This window comes from Diplotaxodon limnothrissa, linkage group LG15 (genome assembly GCF_057381915.1).
Source record: "Diplotaxodon limnothrissa isolate DT_005_m linkage group LG15, D_limnothrissa_male_GT1.1, whole genome shotgun sequence".
Taxonomy (NCBI): domain Eukaryota; kingdom Metazoa; phylum Chordata; class Actinopteri; order Cichliformes; family Cichlidae; genus Diplotaxodon; species Diplotaxodon limnothrissa.
Window position 1 is genome coordinate 8,204,036 of NC_140610.1, and position 19,474 is coordinate 8,223,509.

A 19,474-nucleotide genomic window follows, 5' to 3' on the forward strand; every position below is an offset into this window, starting at 1 on the left:
CGTTTCAAAGTTGGAACATATTTGGAAATATGATTAGGCTAACATAGCTGAAACAATCTGATCATTTAAATGGATGCTCCTTATTAGAGCCATACTGATATATGATTTTTAAGACGATAACTGGTCATTTAAAAAGCCGATAATTCGACATAATTGTTTTTTTTTAAAACAAGTTTTTAAGTCACTTTTTGGCAAAATTACTGTTAGTCTTCAACACAGTCTAAATTATCTTAAGTCAACTTTCTGGTAATTTCTTTAAGTAGCCTTCAGGCTTTTGAAATTACATTCAAAGCTCTTCTTTGGACGACAGCTATCTTTTGTTCCATTCATAATCTATTTATGACAGGCTGCTAGTAACAAAGTGCATAAAGAGACTATTTAAAATTGTTTTCTAATAAATTAGTCAGGCTCTAATTTTTTTGGTACTTTGTTTTATTTTTGTGAAATGTAAAATCTTCCTACTATACTGGTTTGTTAATCAGCTTTTTGCTGAGTGTCATTTTTAAAGGAATTTATAATATCGGTTTATGCAAGCAATAAGTGCAATCAGGTCATGGGACCTTGTTATGCAATGTGCAAAGTTATGAGCAGATTACAACTGCAGTGGCTTTATTTGCTTGTGAACAAGATAACATTGATGTGTGTCACTGAAATATCGTCATTAAGTAAAATGAAATGAAATGGCTCTGGAGCATGACTCAATATCTTCAGCCTATGTTCACTTTTAGGCTCATTGCTGGAGCTAATCCATTGATCGTTATCTATTTTGTTTTGCCCAGAATGGTTCCCACTGCAGAACCAACCTGCGTTGTTAGGAACGAGTGGTGGGGTGAGGAGGGTGCCGTTGTGGAGCCCACAGTTTCCAAGCGGGGCGATAAGTGGCAGAGTCACAGGCGTTGGCAACAGGGGTTGCATTGAGGGCATGGGGGGGTTAACTGGGATGGGTGTGAGGATGGGCATGGCTGACATAGCTGACATGGATGACAGACCAATTGACAGGTTTGGCATAGAACCCATTCCTATATGGAGGAAACACACAAAAAAATCAATCATTTTGTAATTTTTTCAAATGCATAATTATCTAATTTTGGAGAAAAACATGCTTGTACCAAATCGTGCTGAGGAAGCGACGGTTGAACCGCAATTGGAAGCAGGAGGCTGCTTCATGACGACTGGCAAGGCGGAGGGCAAGTTGCGTCCTTGAAGTTTAAGTTTGATGAGCTTCATAGCAATGGAAAACTCCACTTTGTCCATTTTCCCATCACTGTCCATGTCGGCTAAGTTCCTAAAGGAGGGGAAGAAGAAAATCTGGAGTATGTAATGATCTGTGTGTAGCAAAGTGTACATTCCTATTTTTCTTTCCCTCTTTATAGAAAAAAACAATAGAAACAATAGAAACAATAGAAAAAAAATCACTGGGGACAAGGTTGTGGTGGGATTGAATTCCAGTCTCATTTCACACACACACACACACACACGCACACGCACACACACACAGAAAGCGAGTTCTAATTACAGGACGCCCCCGCCCTCTCTTCACTCACATAGTTTACTAGGTGTGGCAGGCTGTGAAGGAAATAAATGCTCAACAGGAAGCTGAATGCAAGCCAGTGTAACAAAATCTTGGACCTACTGACCCACTTGCTCCTGCTCAGCATTGAGTTGTGACAAGAACTTTGTCAAGTTGTCAGTCAGTGCTTACCAAATCTCAGCCAGGACAGAAGCAGGCAGGCCGGACTGCAGGAAGAATTTTCTTGCTTGTTCTCCTGCAGGTAAACAAAAAAAAAACAAAAAACATATGCAGCTCACTTACTGCTAATGACACAACCTCCCGTTAAACAGTCTGTTTCTTATGAGAACAGCCTACCTGAGATGTAACCGAGGACGGGGGAGAGGGTCTCAAACTGTTTGTCATGTTTCGCCCTCTCCTCGGGAGTAATGGCCCACACACTGGCTCCACCTGGACAAAATCAAGACACAGTTTTGGTATTTTAAATTCTAAACAAAAAGTGACATTAATGTTGTTGATGTGAGTCCAGCTGACACAAAATATAAGTGCTGGTAATAGCAGGAAGTCAAGTTTGAGTTCACAACCTATTTTTGGGCCTTGGCTCTTTAGTAATAATCTGAGTCTGCTTGTAACCCCTCTGCACAGGATGCATAACAGCATGCCAGGTTTGAATGGCAAACCTAAAGAGTCATCTAAATTCCTGGGTGCTGTACATTATAGTGTTTTTTAAAGATCTGAAGAAGTTAAATTATTTGAAAGGAAAATGGAAAAATAAAATTTGTTAGTCCATCCATCCATCCATTCGCTTCCGCTTATCCTTTTCAGGGTCGCAGGGGGCGCTGGAGCCTATCCCAGCTGTCATAGGGCGAAAAATTTGTTAGGCACCATCTAAATGATCAGTTACAAATGTTGTTTGCGTGGAGCTGCTTGAAAATCTTGTAATCTAATTTATGGCATCTAATATAGACAACAAATACACTTTCTATATAAAAGTACAAGCATACCAGAAAGGCACTATATCTCAGTATGAAAGAAAGTCACCCAGCTTCTCACATAAAATCGATTAATTCTTATTTTGCCTATACATCACTGCTTCATTAAACACTATTAAATCTGGACGAGTAGTTAGATAAACCTGTGGTCCTACAAATGCACAATATCAAGTGATGCATTGATGCGGTATGCTTGGTATAGCCCCCAGAACTTGGAAATAATCTGTAAGGAAGAAAAATGAACATAAAAGAAGAAAGCTCTACAAATTTAAGCTATTATGGGAGGGGAGTGATCCACCCGTCTCCACAAACAAATTCAAACACATTTAAAGTCAGCGATGGATCCCCGGGCAGATGCGCTAATACAAAATTCAGCTTAGTCTTTTATTCCTCTACCAAACCATACAAAATGTGTGCATAATTTCCAATCCAAATGAGATTTTCAGCTGAGATGAAAACTCTCTTAAGCAGCTCACGATGATGATTAATGTATAAAAATGTCCAGTCAGCTTTTTTTCACCCCAGCTGCACTCTTGCATATCTCAAGGTAAGTTGAGGGTTGGCCATGAATTAAAGATGAAGTCTGATGTGCTGTGTGACCGATTCGAAACTCAAGTCTTCCTCAATTTCACGGAACGACTTTTAACAGCGGGGGAGTGAACGATTATGTTCAAGGACGATAATCAATTCATCATAAAGGAAGAGCTTGAATCCATCCAACCATAACACAATCGGGACATATTTTACGCCTTCTCTCAAACTTCTTTCACGGAACTTGGAAGCTTTGAAGACATTTTGTGGCAAAGAACTGACGGTATGCACCGACGGCTCTCCCCTCATCGCAGCAACTGAACAACAGATGAAGATAAGGAGACAATGACAGATAATGAGCCTCGCAAGCGCGTACAGAAGGAGAGGGGTGTATAAAAGAAGTGACGCTAGGCTAATGCAGCGAATCTAGAAACAGGTTGGAATGGGAAACCGACACAAACACGACTCAACTGGGACAAACAAACTTTTTCGTGTTCTTTTTTAAGCTCATCACTCTCTGCTCGACAGATGCGCTTTCTTCGTGCTGACAGCTGTTACCATATTGATCACGGTGGTACAGACATAAAGCAAAATGTGCACCAAGATTTCACAAATAAATAAATAAATAAATAAAGTGGGATCTAGTTTGGGAACGAAGGCAACATTAACTTGCAGTAAGGATCACGATCAAACCCGTTTTCTCACTTTTATAATAAAAATAGCTCAAACCAGAAAATGCTAGAGTCTCAAAGATAACAATCAACTTCTTATTGTTATATTAAATATAATAATATTATATTATTATAGTAAAAGGAGAGAAATATTGAAAGACACCTCAAAATCTAATCACTCTAGTCGATTATAAAATATTCAAACAGACAAAAACTGTCTTTTCAGAATATTAGTATAAAAAAAATAAATAAAAAAAAAAGGTCTTTTGAGCGATTACGGGATCCTGTCTTCAGAGACATGGCTTCCAGGCTCTAATTTATTCAAGTGCTTCAGGAAATACCACCCTGCCCATGATGGAGCTTCCACTCTAGCTCTAACCCAAACAATCCACTGACCTTTGCTTAACATACTTCATATACAGAAGACTGACACAATGGAGTGTAGAGCTTCAGTAACAGCACGCTACGTAGCCAGAAAATGAAAGTAGAGCAACTTTAGAGTTAAGAGCAAGAAGATCCAATGTCTTTTTCTAAAAGTGGGAGCAGATACAATCAAACACTGATAATGGTTTGTTTGTTTGTTAGGAAATATTCTAGCCAAACCTCTGATATGGTTTCAGTGTCTACACAAACCGCCCGAAACCACCACCAGCAACACCTGTTAAGGTGGACGCTTTCCCCCCGATAAAGCCAATGTTAGCAGCACACAGCGGCCGACCCACTTTTAGCCACCGTCAGCAAAATGCTGCCATGAAAAGGAGAAAGTAATTAATCTCTCACAGAGATGTGAGTATTCTTCACATTGTCTCATTGGCTGTGAAAGCCCCCATTTGAAGCTATTGTAGGTAAGAAAAGGAAGGCGAGATTTAGCACAGTGCCACTGGGACATGTAGCTCGCATGGCCACATCCACAGGCCTGTCAGTCGATTCAGTCTGTGTGTCAGTGAGGGCTGAATGCTATGTGAGTAAGTGGGGCACTGCAAAGCTTCTTACACAGCCATGACCGAATCCATAGGGGTCTTCTGTGGCTTGATACTTATACTGGAAACATGTGGCCACTCGGTATGACTCCTGATAAAAAGATGGTACAGTTACGATTTACTAGTATACATAACCTGACACTGAACACCACAGGGTTCCACACTCTTGATACATATTCACAGTATTTGCAAATTTCAGGCACTTGTTATGAAATGTGGATTGGGTATGTAAGGATTTTACATTAATTTGATTGAATATGATTTATGCTTTTAATAAGGCCGTACAGTACTGAGTCACCCTCGTTTCTTTATATTTTATTGGGGAAATGAGAAATGTGTGCAGTAGTTTCATTACGTAAGGCATAAACAGACAATTCTAACATGGCACGCTTAGGCTGTCAAGGTTCTGGGTCATTCTGACCCAGCATCTTCTTTTTCTTGTGTTTTTGTATTATTCTGTATTATGGTTTAGGTTCTGATTCCTTAGTTGTGCTGTTCTGACTATTATTATTATTATCCTTGTGTTAGTGTAGTTCGGTGTCTAGTCTGCGCCTGCTGTGTTTCCTGTGTTACTTTGAAAGTCCGTGTCTCATGTCAGCGTGTCTAGTTTTGCTTCCCTTGTCTTGTTAAGTCTGATTTCTCCCAGCTGCGTTTCCCTCCTGTCTCCCATTTCCTGATTACTCCAGTGTGTATTTAAGCCCTGTGTCACCTCGTTAATGTACGTTCACACCCTCATACCTGGCTGTGTGTTGTGTCTGCCTGTTAAACCTTGTTGTGATTCCTAGCGTATTTAGTTTTCTGTTCTTTTGCTGTCCAGCAATAAAAGCTGCACTCTCAGTTTAATTTTGCTGTCTTGAGTCGTGCACGTTGGTCCTCCACTCCTGCCTGCTGCACACAGATCATGACATAGGCAAGCTTTCGTGCAACATTTTTAAGTAATTATCAAGAGGAGTTGTCTGGGACTTTAAAAAGCACTTTTGTTGGTGTTGGCTGCCTTTTGTTCATTTCTCTGTCACGATTAGTCCACACTGCGTCATGTTGAAGTCCAGGCTCAAACTATGACTGAGCCTTCACCAGCTTTTACAGAAGACTGTAGACACTCAGTTTTACCGCTCTCGTCTGACCTCCTCTGCACATACTGACAAAAATTCGAAGCAAAAATCCTAATTTGGATTCATCACTCCATCAGACCTGCTGACACTGATTTTCCAATGCAGTCTGGTTCTTGTGTAATTTGGCATACTTGAGCCTTTTCTCTCCGTTTCGCTTCCTTAACAAAGTTTTCTTGACAGCCACCCTTCCACTGAGACCAGTGAGGCTTGAGTGAAGAGTACATGGATCAACAGAAGAGTCAGACAATTTTCCCCAATTTATCAAGGACATTTATCAAGAAATTAACTTTTAGATGCCGTTCGTCTGCTGTAGTTTTATAGGCCTACAAATGCACACCATGCTGACATATGCCAGGTTTTCAGCTAACACCTATTTGGGAATCACCTTGTTGGTGCAGAAAAACTATTTTATGCCTGTCACTGTGTCATCTCTGACATTTTTCACAGATTCAACTCAAGTCTGTAATGTGTAGACACAACACTTGTTCATAACTTGAATTAGGGGCCTTTTTGTGATTGAATGATTCATAGGTCAGTTTTAAGCAAGTAGTCAAGTACAAGAACTGGACTGAAAAAGAGACAAAAAGCAGTCAATGTAAATATAAAACATTTAAAAAGACCTTCAGAAAGCCTCAAGAGCACTTTAAAAAATTACAATAAAGTCTGGCTCCTTGGAAGCAAAATATATAGAAAAGAGGGGTTGCTCAGTGTTATGTACTGCCATGACTGAGTCAGCCGGTATCAGTGTGAGTCAGTGTACTGTGTTGTCTTCTATACCTGCCAGTAGCAGGTAAAAGCAGGTATTTTCTTAATTTAATGACAACAAGAAGTTTTTGAAAATCTACCTTCAGACATTATTGAGACCAAACAAGAAAAAAAAAAAAAAAAAATCACGTCCCTAACTCTTACGGAACAGGATCCACAGCAACATCATCTACAGACTTTATTAAACCAACAGTACCACGGCTCACCTACTCAGCCGCCTTTACCTTGTGTGCTTTCACTTCCCTTTGTCAGCCTGTGTGCCGTTGTCTAGGTGGCTGCTAAATCCTAAGGAGACGCTCGAGTCAATACCCCAAACACCCAGCTCTCGTACTCCGAGGGAAACCACATCACTGCTTTTATAACTATTTACATATCAAACACCCGGGGAGGACAAGTTGATGGTTCAGATAACTGCATTGGATCAACAGTCTCTGCAAAGCTTCGGTGTACGCACAAACACGCACTTCTCCTCTACGACTGTTGCATAAAATTCACCTGTTTTTAAAATTCACTGACTAATGACTGTGCAAATGCCTCATTGCAGGCTCACTGTGTTAATGAGAGTGTAATAGCGCAAATAGCTCTGCCTCCCATATAATATGTTCCCTCGGAGGAGCTCATCATATACCGATTACATGTTTCTTGATTCTCCCCTCCGTGCCATTCAGCTGGATGGGATTAAAGCGCAGAACGAGGGTAGTTGTGCGTTTTGGTGCTCTGTTAGACTGAAAAATTAGGTGTGTAGATAAGACGCACACGCAGACACACACATTCCCTCTTAGGGGTTTTCCACAGAGGGCTTTGAGGAACGGTAACTATGTTCTGCGATCAAAGGATGAAGACAAAACACACAAACACACACAAACACTACTGAGAACTGTGGTTCACAGAAAGGGCAAAAACGCTGAATCACCTTCAACTCGGAACAATAACAAAGACAGACACACAGAAAGCAGCTAGATAGACTTTCCTGTCATTTTTAATGTGCTCTTGAGCCTTTTCTAGAGCAGAAGGTCTTTTAAACTTTTCTTTCATTCCACTGCTTTTTCTCTTCTTCAATCTAGTCCTTGTACCGGACCACTTTCACAGGAATGTTTTGTTTTTACTTGTTTTTTGTTTTTTTAAATTTGTTGTTTGCCACCTAACACTGATGTATGAATCACTGAATCACAAAAAATGGCCCCTAACTCAAGAGATGAACTAGTGTTGTGTCTACACATAATAGCCAACCTAAAACTATCTAGATGAACAGCATCTAAAACTCATGTCCTTAAGAAATAGGAAACACACCAGGCAAAGACCTGACAGATACATCAACCCCTTCAGCTGATCCATCTACAGTTCACTGAAGAAGGGTGGCTGTCAAGATGTCATTCTTAAGGAAGGCTAACAGAGAGGACTGGGTATGAGGCTGAAGTGTGCCAAAATATACATGAACTGGACTCTGGAGTGATGGTTCTGAGGGAATCAAGAAAGGCAGAACATGGATTGTTTACATTAGGGCTGCAACGATTCATTGAGTATTTCGAATAATTCGATTACAAAAAATTTTCGACACAAATTCTCTGCTTCAACATTTTGTTTAATGAACAGTGGAAGATGACCTTTAAAAACTTTACTGGGAAAAAGTGAGCACCCATCAACAAACTCTGACTAGAGAAAAAAAACCCAAAATAGCCAACTCAGTAGCTGCTCCATCCGCTGTCACGCTGTCATCCACAGTGAAAAATCTGCAGTAATCCTCCAGAAGCTGTATTAAAATATGCAGATGAACTTTTAACTTGGTCTGACACCAAATTAAATTATAAAGTTTGCTGAAAGCTGACGGCAGCCATCCTTTTTTACATGGACTCGAACAGGGGTGAGTCTAAAGGGGGGCATGGTATGCACTAGACCATATTTATTTCAAGGGGTTATAACATTTTTAGACTGAAAGTGAATTTCTATAAAATACTCTCTCAATTAAATTGTGTTAATATTTAAAGATATAAAAATTAAAGTTTTTTCGCAGGCCAATAAAAATGTCCATGGGCCAGTAAAACTCTGAGCCTGAGGGATTTTAGGGTGGACACTGAATTATTGTTAATATTAATTAAGGTCTACACCATCATACTGTCGTGTTTCGTGTTTTCAGCAGCACAAAAACGTTGCATCAAAGCACAGGGCCAATTTCAGAACACTGATATGTTCGCTTCTCCTCACTATAGCCACCACATTCTCCTTTAAAGGCTTGCAAACACTTAAACATGCAGAAACACACGTACAAAAACTCAAAAGCTTTCCAAGAAGTCAAAGTGAAGATGAACTTTTTATGACTTAGTTTTGATTGCACATGTATTTTATTTGACTTTACTTTAGAGTATTTATACATTTTTGCATTTAAGAAAATGTTTTCTTAAAAAAGAAATTTTCATATGGCACAAGGGGGGGGGGGGGTTGACAGATGAAACAAAAAACACTCAAATTTCTAAAATGAAAACAATAATCAGGATATTTTAAAAGTATTTTTTCTGTTTTGAATATTTACTATTGCTCAATAATAAGACAAAAGTATTTCTTATCCGATTACTCGACTAATCGATGGAATAATCATTAGATTAATTTATTACTAAAATAAATGATAGCTGCAGTCCTAGTTTACAGCCATCTGTAAAACATGGTGGAGGCTCCATCATGGTTTGGGGCTTTATCTGCAGCAAGTGTCCTGTGCTGAATTTGACGTCGTATCATGTGGAGCGCACCACAGTATTTGTGGCAGTTCTGATGCTCAATCATCAGAAAGTTTATTTTGTTCATGTGAAGTAGTGTTTTCAAAGGGAGAAACAGTTTGTCACTCATCCAAGTGACTTCTTCAGTCTCAGCTGACTGCAGGTTTTCCCAACCTTACAAAGAGTACATTTGCTGTGATGTCAGTTTCTTAATCATTAATATGCAAATTGTCACAACCACTGATCATTGATGAATGGCCATGAGTACCATTCACCATGTTAATGAATATACAGGATATACAGGATCTGCTGCTGCTGATATCTTGGGATGAGAAATCAAACAGAGATTATGAAACTATTTTACTATCTTTTAATTCAGTCACACTTATTTTGAAAGAACCATTTTACAATTACATTATCTTTTTTTTTTTTTAAAAGCTATCATTTCAAGCTTATTAACTTTTGTTTTTACCTTAAACACTGAATTTCCATGTAGGTTTGCACGTTTCAATAAATCACTGCAACTATTTTCCACTTTCCTAGCAAAATATAAAGAAAGGACTGGCAGCTCTAGGCTTTTGCATAGTACTGTATAGTGAACCCAGTGTCCTCCACAGAGAATGAAGTCCCAGTCCCTTTGTATCTGGTCAAGTTTCTGGATCGCTACTCCAACTGTGCATGCATCTAAGTCCACAGAAATCACTTCTTTGAAACTGATGGGGTTTATAAAGATACAAAAGTCAAAGTCAGAACCAAAGCAAGACAGCAGAGTTAGTCTGGAGCGCTAAACAGGCTGCTGCTGAAATGCCTGTTTTGGTTTGACGTGCAACTACAGTGCATATAAACACCTTTAAAATTAATGAAGACAATCCTGCCATATTACTTTAGACTGACCCTCTTTCCAGCAGGGGTTTGTACAAGCTACAGCTCAATAACTTCCCCCCCCAAAAAAGTAGGATTAAAGATGGTTTTACTTAAAGCCTGAGCCTTGTCTCTGTTTGCAGATCAATATCCCATTAACATGATTTCACACCTCACACGTTACAGTCAAAACAAGCAGTCACTCGTAGCAAAAAAAAGGAGTTCAAGCTGACCAAAGCACAAAGCAGATGCGCTCGAATGTTCGGTCTTGGCAGGAGGACGGCCAGAGGGAGAGATTAAAGTTTAGAAATGAGGCATAACACAAACAGCCGCTTATTGGTCTCAGACCTTTTTCTGCCCTTTAAAGTAAATTCCAGCCCTCATTATTGTCTCAGCAGAACCACAGATCTGCCTAGCATAGACAGAGATGTTATGAGCTCAAACACATGTCCAATAAAGACAAAAAAACCAAAGTGTTCTTACCATTCATGGTTGCAGGTGGAAAGCACGGGCAGAGAGGGAAGTCCTCTACTCAGCTGGCAAGCCCTCAGACATCTGCAGAGAAAGAGCGAGAGAGAGAGAGAGAGAGAGAGAGATGTGAGTGTGTTATGTGTGCATTTGAGCGTGTGTGTGTGTGTGTGTGTGTGTGTGTGTGTCACGAAGCAAGGGGGGTATAAGTGAGGAATGCAAGCAATGCAAGTGTGAATGGGGAAGACGGCAGAAATGATACACATCCATGCAGGAGCAAAAAAAAAAAAAAAAGGGAAAAAAAAATCAGCTCCTTGTTAACAAAGCAAGGAAAGCAGAGTGAGTGGCCAACATGGTGAGGGATGACAGAGGAGGGGAAGAGGCAGAGGAGAAAACGAAAAGGATGGGGACCAAATAACAGAGAAGGCCTACAGACAATGCCAGCACGGAGCAGTGCACAAGAAGAGGACAGACAGCTGAAGAATAGAACTGGGGGAAGAAATGATAGTGGTCTGGGAGAAAGGCTGCTTTTATTACTGCCTGCTCTGAGATTACAGATGGTGACTGTAGTTTGGAAATCTTGATGTATCAGCTTGTTTATTTTGTCTGTGACATTTTGCTTTCTATGTATCTCGTTTGTATACTATGTAATAATACAAATTTCTGGACCTTAATAAGGCGTATGGATGCTCTTAGACAAATATTTGTGTTTTACTGAGATAAATATAGATATATGACTCTAATAAAGCAAGTACAGTTTGAAAACAATAAGAATTTATCACTGTTTGGGTGCAGTCAGCATCTAAAGTGGTATGCCAACAGGGAGCCTGGCCCATCTGATGAGATTAATTGTTGGGATCTTTGGCATAGTCCCAGGAGCAGATAAGCCCATGCAGGTAACATGGAAAACTAGCTTTATGTGTAAGTGGTTTGATCCACTCATAAACACTGTTTGTGTAAGGCATGTTTGGAGGACTAAAAGTTAGGCTTTCAAGTAGGGCTGTTCGATATAACGATATATATCGGATGCTGATATGAAAACGTCTATCGGCAATATTTTTTCATTGTTTTGATGGTCACTGCAGAATTTATTTCTTAAAGTTCTCTCTTTCTCTTATATTTAATATAACCACACTATGAACGAACAAGCGACTGTTTTTATGCGACGGTAAAACCATCGCATGGCTCCGCCGTCCGCTTGTTTATTTTCCACATAAACCTTTCACAATAAAGCTGAAGATCCTGTTGAGATTTTTCAAAATAAACTGAATCACGTGAAATAGTATGCACAGTGTTTACAGATGAGAAGCTAAAAAGAGCCGTCAGGTGCTAACAAATAAACCTTAGAACAGGCCAAAAAAAATTGCGGCCGTTTCAACTTACCGTATGTCTAAAAATGTATAGTAAATGTATGCAGTTTGGCCTGCATCGGTCAATCACTCGACTCCGGGTACAGGACGCCCAGCTGAAAACACTTGACACAAGTCAAGTTGCCCGAGATTCACAGAATTTACAGACAATGTAGAATTTTTGTGATATATATCGTTGTCGGGACGATAAATGTGTTATATCGGGATATGAGATTTTGGTCATATCGCACAGCCTACTTTCAAGCCTATGAAACCAGCTGCTAAGCATGGTGGTGTTAGCATCACGCTCTGGGCTATTTTGCTGCCACTGCTACTGGTACAATGCACAAATTTGATGAAATAATGAAGAAGGAGGACTACGTCCAGATTCTTCAACTTCACCTGAAATCAACAGCTGGATAGTTGAAACTTGGACACGACTGGGTGGTCCAACAGGAACCCAAACACAAATCAAATCTGGTTTTGGGATAGATAAAGCAGACTAACATCAAGCTTCACCGACCCCACCATATTGAAGGTTTTTATACTATACTTCAAAGCCAGGTCTGTGTTAGAAAACAATAATTAAAAGCCCCAAATTACCACGACATTCAAGCTTATTTTGCATATAAACCACACCTATAGGTAGCAACTCTTTCAATCTTGTTGTTAAGATTCTGTTAGCCGCTCCACTTCACTCCATCCATTTCCTCCTTATTTCCTCTCATTTCTCTTTGCGTGCCTATAGCTAACAGGCAGTGTTTCTCCTCATCACTTTTGATTCTTGTCAGGTCTAAGCAATCTCCTTTTTTGCTTTCACTAAGTCCTTCCATCACAACTTTTTCCTCACTTCACCCCTCCCTCTGTCTTTTTTTATTTCAACTCCTCTATTTCTTATTCATCGTTCATTGAAACGTATCTCTTATGATTCCCACATAGTTTCTTTCCACTCCTACTCCCCTTCCGTTCTTATTACACTATTGCTCCATCATTTGCTTCCCTGTTTTTGTGTGAATTCCTGGAGGGGAGTCTGTGGCTATCTTGTAGTATAAATCACTGTCTATACATGCCGGCACTGCCAATTACTTAAGAGCAATGAACAGCCCACTGAGGCTTATGCTTCGGTATATTTCGAGTGTCTGCGCCAGCGGCTCCGTGCAAACCCGCGCATATACAACATAGGCAACAAATAATTCACGCGCACTAGCAAACAATACTGACATTTATGAACTAAATTCCCAATTTTATGAAAAAAATACCAACTAAAATAGAAACACAGGAAGCAGTTACAGGAAAACAATTGTTTTATGGTGAATGGAGGCTGACACAAACTGTCTTCTGGGGATGAGTGATGATATAGATTTTAGGGAGTAAAATAATGGGGCTAATCTTCAGCAATGGATTTCACAAACTAGCTCCTTACGGCATGTTAAACAGTACAGTCAGAGTACGATCATCTTTTTCTGCATCACACTCTGCAATAGAATGGTCTTCGCATCAGTGCATTTCAGATAACATATACACACCAATATTTGTCAGTTCTATCAAAAGCAGAAATATCGAATTAACAAAAGAATTCATATTCATGTATCAATGCAGAAGTTATTTTTTGTCATTTATTTGTATGCTTGTAAGTTTTCTACAAGGGCATTTAATTAAATATCTGGATGCAATGCAAGAAATGTCTTACAGTTAGATCTATAACTAAAAGTCAGAGTCAATGTCATCGTCAGTTTTGCAATATGTACAGGACTAGGGCTGAACGATATATCGCATTTGCGATAATATCGCGACATGATCAAGTGCAATTTTCTAACCGCAAAGGCTGCGATTATACTCTGGACATGTCCAAATTCATGGGCTGCATCCTCCTGAGGCCGCATTTGTAGACCGATTACGTCACAGCGACGTGCCAAAGGCTGTCCAAATTACTACCATATCCCAGAATTCATAGCGCGGCCCAGCCAAACTCCAGTTTCCAGCAATGGCGGCCGCTACTAAGTTTTAAAATTACTCATACTAATCTTTCTGGGTCACAAAATAAACTTTTAACATATTTTCAGGCGAGAAAGTAGTTGTGTAAACATCAAATATCTGCTCGGTTTATCAAGATATCCCATATTTGCAAAAGTGCTTCGACGTTTTCAGAGGCGTCTGCTACCCACCAGCTCGACAGCTAGCCGGGAGCTCGAGGGTTACTGATGCGGCCGAGAACGGCACAACTCCCGGCACATCATTTTCAGATCACCGCGGAGTTTCGCTGCTCGGGTTAAACGTAATATATAAGTCACTTAGACAACCTAAAAATGTTATTGTTGGGCTTTTTTCAGTGTTTTGTTTGTTCGTGAGTAAATCGGTTTGGCTGAGATTAAAGTTATTAGATTAGATAAAATAAAACTTTATTAATCCCCCGGGTGGGTTCCCCCTTGGTTTTCACACAGCTGACTAAACGTCAAACAGAAAACTGATTAAACAGAAGTATGAGACAGTCGAGAATTTACACCAGTGTCTGGTTATATTTTAGATAGCAAGAAGCAGACGGCCGAGTTTATTAAACTCCACCGAGACAGCGGTGACGCTAATCAGAACTAGACCGTCCAATTTCACGCCTTTAAATTTTAAAGGCGTGTTTGTGTGTGTGTTTATACAATTGCTATTATGTTTGCACTTTATGTGTAATGTTACTGACTGCAGAGATCAGTAAGATGTGTGTATTTTTTATTTATTAGTTTTATTTATTTAATATTATTTTTTAATTGAATGACTGTCTAGTAGTTCACAGATGTCGAAAAACTGAGTGTGGTAAAGCCACTGATTTTGTTTATGTATATTTCTGCAATCTGCACATTGTACTGACTTTCATTTTAATGTTTACACCAGGGTTCCTTGCCAGCACTTTATGCTCAGATGTTTGTAAGCTAAAAATAAACTATTGTGTATGTTCAAATATACTGTTGTGATTGAAGAAGTTAAATAAAAATGTCAGTCATCAATTCATGCATCACCTCATGTCATCATAACAGAGGTCTGTCTTCCAGGAAAGAACAGTTTAAAATTAATGTAATATAGTATTGGCCATACTATATGATGTATTGCTTGTCTTTGTTTAATAATACAGAAGACAAAGACCTTAAAAAATAATCGCATATCGCATCGCAATCGCAATATTGGGGCAAAAAATCGCAATTAGATTATTTTCCATAATCGTTCAGCCCTATACAGGACTAACACAGAATCGAAATCCCATAGTGTACAAGAGAGCTATGGAAGTATGAGAAACAGATAAATATGATGCATGCAAGATTGTGTCAAAATATTATTAAAGCTATACACATTACTGTAGTTCTTTGTATAAAAATATGCGAGTATACATGTATTTTGCACATTACTGCCATCTATGTACAGTGTGCAAAATAAGGGACCATATCAATATGAGACTGAATGTGTATTTTACATCAAACAAACAATATGTAATTTCAGCTTTAATTAAAGCGCATTGCAAGCGTACCGCATTAGCTATTTAAGAATTACAGCCATTTTTATACACATTTCTCTGAGCCTTAACAGTAATTGGATAAATCGATAGGTAGATCTGGAGTTGATTCCACTTGCTGAACTTGTATTTGGTAACCATTCAGTAAAAGTATGAATATGAGGTCCAGAGAGACATCAGTGCAAGTGAGGGAGGCTATCATTAGGCTGGAAAACCAGAGACAGATAGCAAGAATCAACAATCTGGTACATTCTTAAATAGAATGAATGCACTGGTTAGCTCAGCAACACCGAAATGCCTGAAATACCACAGAATTATTTCCATGGTTCTCAACAGCTTCACAACAACTTACAGTACCAATGCAAGAACACTCTCAGGGAGGCACAAACTCCATAAACAACCAAGTGTTTCTCACACCAAAAAAAAAAGGATATTGTTCAATGGTCACTCAGTCAACACAACACAGCATACTCTTTAGTTACTGAAGTTGAAGCTGAATACAGAGGCCGACAAACAAGCAGCAACTGAAGGTGGCTCCAGTAAAGGCCTGATAAAGTATCTTAAAGGACCACACACAGCATTTGGTGATGCCCGTGGGTTTTAGACTTCAGACAGTTATTAACTGCTAAATATTCTCCAGCAATCCCCATATTTAAAATTATTTTAGTTGGACCAATTTCTTTTGAGTCTCTAAAAATGGGGGACCGTGCTTTTGCTAAATCCATTAAAGATAAAAGTCTGCACTTTAATCAAATGTTGATTATTTGACTTAAAATCCAGTGTAGTGGTATACAGATGCAAAATTACAACAAAGAATATGTGTCATTGTCCAAAAACATATGGACCTGACTGCAGCTTGTTCCACAAGCCTGAACATGACAACCCACGGATTGTGTGGGAAGTTTTATTTAACAAAAAACCCCCCCAAAAAACGAGATATAGTCTAGATATTATATTCTGGCACAAACTGCCTGTACATAGAAAATGCAGCTCGCCTTTACCGCAACACATTGCGATTAAGCTTATAGAAACACATTGTGCTGTACTTGCATGCCTCTTTTCAGTTCAGTGACTTTCTGGAGCCTCTGTTCCCTATCTATGACTCATCTTTGCTGGTGTGTGGATTCAAGCATCAAAATGATGATGCAAATTATGTTCTTTGGAAAAAAAGAAAGAAAGAAAAGAACAGAAAACAAATACATGGACCTCTCTTTACACCCAGTAAAGATTTACAGTGCTCAGTCTCCCACTTCACTTGAAGTGATCTCACTTTTCCTTGTTGTTGCCATCTGTTGAAACTGTGTGGCTAACTCATCACCATGTACTAAAACCTCATCAGTGTCTCACCCGAGATGAGGTCCTATAAGTAATGAAATATTTTCTTAACACATATATACACAGAAAGTTGGCAGTTTGCTCATCTATGTGTATGTGTCTCTGTGTGTGAGTACATGTGCACTAGTGGAAAAAGTAATGTCTTCAAAGTATTCTATGCAATCTTCTAAGAAAAACTAAGTATCCCTCATGATTAGGGATGCCATAGTGATCTGGTGCTTAGCACTGTTATTTTCATATGCAGTCTGGTTGCTGCCTTTCTGTGTGGAGTTTATTCTATCCAGGTACTCTGGTATCCTCCCCAGTCCCATGCACAGGGTTAGAGTAATTAGTGAATCTAAATTGGCCACAGGTGTGAATGGTTGTCTTTCTCCATATTTAAGCCCTGTGACAGAATGGTGACCTATCCAGGGTGTCCCCTGCCTCTCTCTACCTATGACAGCTAACATAGACTCCCCTAACTCATTTGTTTATTCACAGCACCTTCAATGTCCCACTACAGCATTTGAACCAGGTTGAGTTCTGGACTGGGCCACGACTGGGCCATCGCAACACCTTGAATCTTTTCTTTTCAGCTGCTCTGCTGTGGATTTGCTGCTGTGCTTGGGATCACTGTCCTGCTACATTAGTCAAAATTCAGCTGTCAGACAGATGGACTCCCATTTGACTCTAGAATACTTTGGTATACAGAGGAGTTCATGGTTAACTCAGTGACTGCAAGGTACCCGGGACCTGTGGCTATAAAATAAGCCCAAATCATCACCCCTGCACCACCATCCTCGACCATTGGTATGAGAGGTTTGTGCTGATATGCTGCGTTTGGTTTTCTCCAAACATGGTGCTGTGCATTATGGCCAAACATTTCCACTTTGGTCTTGTCTGTCCAAGGAACATTGTTCCAGAAGTCTTGTCTAGTCTAAGCAATACTGCCATATTCCTTTTAGAGACTTTCTCCAGGCAACGCCTCCAAAAAAATCCATACTTCTACAGTCTTTTTCTAAGTGTACTCTCACAAACGTTAACACCTAACATGCTAACTGCGGCCTGTATGGTCTGAGATGATGTGTCACTGTGTTAACAAACAACTGAACTGCCAAAACGTCTGCCTCAGAGGTGCTCACACTTGATGATCATCAGTTAATCAAGTGCATTGGATTAGCACCACCTAGCTGCTTCTTACCCGCTTAAATGCTCTTAAAGGATGTACTTAGATTTTCCCAGGACTGCACAGAGTCCTGTGCAAACTTTCTTTTTCACATGGCTCTATGCTATTTGCGTGTACCTAACACTTCCATGTGCAAACATGTATAGGCCTTTAGCAGAGTTTCATCCACCCTTATACACAACCCTGTACCCTGAGGTGTACCTGGTGTCAAATATAACAATATCTCCCGTTGGCTAGGTTAGAGAAGAGACTCCACTGTTTAAACAGGACATGCTATATCCTGGATGACAACGGCACTGAATCAACAAAAGAGGAAAGAGGACACCCTCTACATCAACAGTGACTGTACCTGCACAGGTTCACAACAAAATGGTACACTGATTGAAGTCCCTTGGATGTCTGAAAATAACTTTAAAATGTCATTATGCGTCTTTGATTTGATTTACCTTGCAGCTCGGCCCCTGCTGGTATGGCAGATGTAGTGGAGAGAAACACAGTCATCTCACAATGCTACTTCAAATCATGCCAGATCCCCGAATGAACTTTTGGACACGAAATACTACAAAAATAATCATAACGGAAAATAAACCATTAAAAATTTGAGCATAGAAGAAATTACTTTGCAGCGCAAGTTTAGTTCTAGTTTTGGCGTCTTTAAGAAGCAAATGAAGAACAAATGGCACATGCTATTTTCATACTTACACAGGTTGATGTTGCAAAGCCAGCAGTTGCAAAGCTAGCCTTGATGTTACACTGATGTTTAAAAATAACATTGCATTAAGCATTTTGAAAGTTTCTAATATGAGGAATAAGACATAAATCCTTTAAGGGCCAGCAGTGCTGAGGAACAAAATGAATCAAAGAACCTTTGACTCAGCCCAGCATGCTGATTGACACCTGTGTGCACCACACTGGACCGGTCTGACGTGAATATCAATGTTTCGGCCTGTGTGCGCGGAGTGTGTCCAACACACCCTCCTCACACAGAGGGGGACCCTGTTCTAGCGGACACAGCCCAGGAAGCTTTGCGAAGCCTGAGGAAGAAAGAAGCCTGTGTGCATGCGTGTGTCCTGTGTGCATGTGCTGGGATTTTCCTCCTATTCACAAGAGAGCAGACACACACAAGCGCACACATGCCACACACCTTCCCCCCAGTGGGCTGCAGGTGAAAATTGGGGACGCTTCCGACAGAAGAATCATTCTAATCCTTTTGGTACGTTTATGGGTCAGCTCAATGAAATGATTCACCTTTTTTTTGTTAACTTCCTGTACACTCCCCCCACCCCCGAAGTGAAAAACACACACTCAGCAGTACCTCCAACCTCACCTTCTTCCCCACATACTTAAGACACAATAATAATAATGCCAAATTAACCTCAATACAGCATCCATGCCACTGTAACTGCTATATGAGAATGGACTCTGAAGCACATCAGGTTCCTCTTTCACCACACCAGCGAACACGCTGGTGTATTGTACACTTATGTGAACGTGTGGATATTACGCAACGCTTTGAGTCTCGGCAGGTGGATAT

General features: G+C 39.9%; 1 protein-coding gene across 1 annotated transcript in view; it reads right to left on the reverse strand.

Moving 5' to 3' along the window:
- itsn2a (intersectin 2a) overlaps positions 1-19,474 on the reverse strand; it is a 46,654-nt gene that overhangs the window by 26,090 nt on the left and 1,090 nt on the right. Inside the window, exons 2-6 of the mRNA XM_085371785.1 lie at positions 10,614-10,685; positions 1,868-1,960; positions 1,703-1,766; positions 1,110-1,285; positions 804-1,019 (exon numbers count right to left, since the gene is read on the reverse strand). Coding sequence (XP_085227911.1) covers positions 804-1,019; positions 1,110-1,285; positions 1,703-1,766; positions 1,868-1,960; positions 10,614-10,620 — 556 coding nt within the window. The 5' untranslated portion in view covers positions 10,621-10,685. The remainder of the gene's footprint in view (positions 1-803; positions 1,020-1,109; positions 1,286-1,702; positions 1,767-1,867; positions 1,961-10,613; positions 10,686-19,474) is intronic.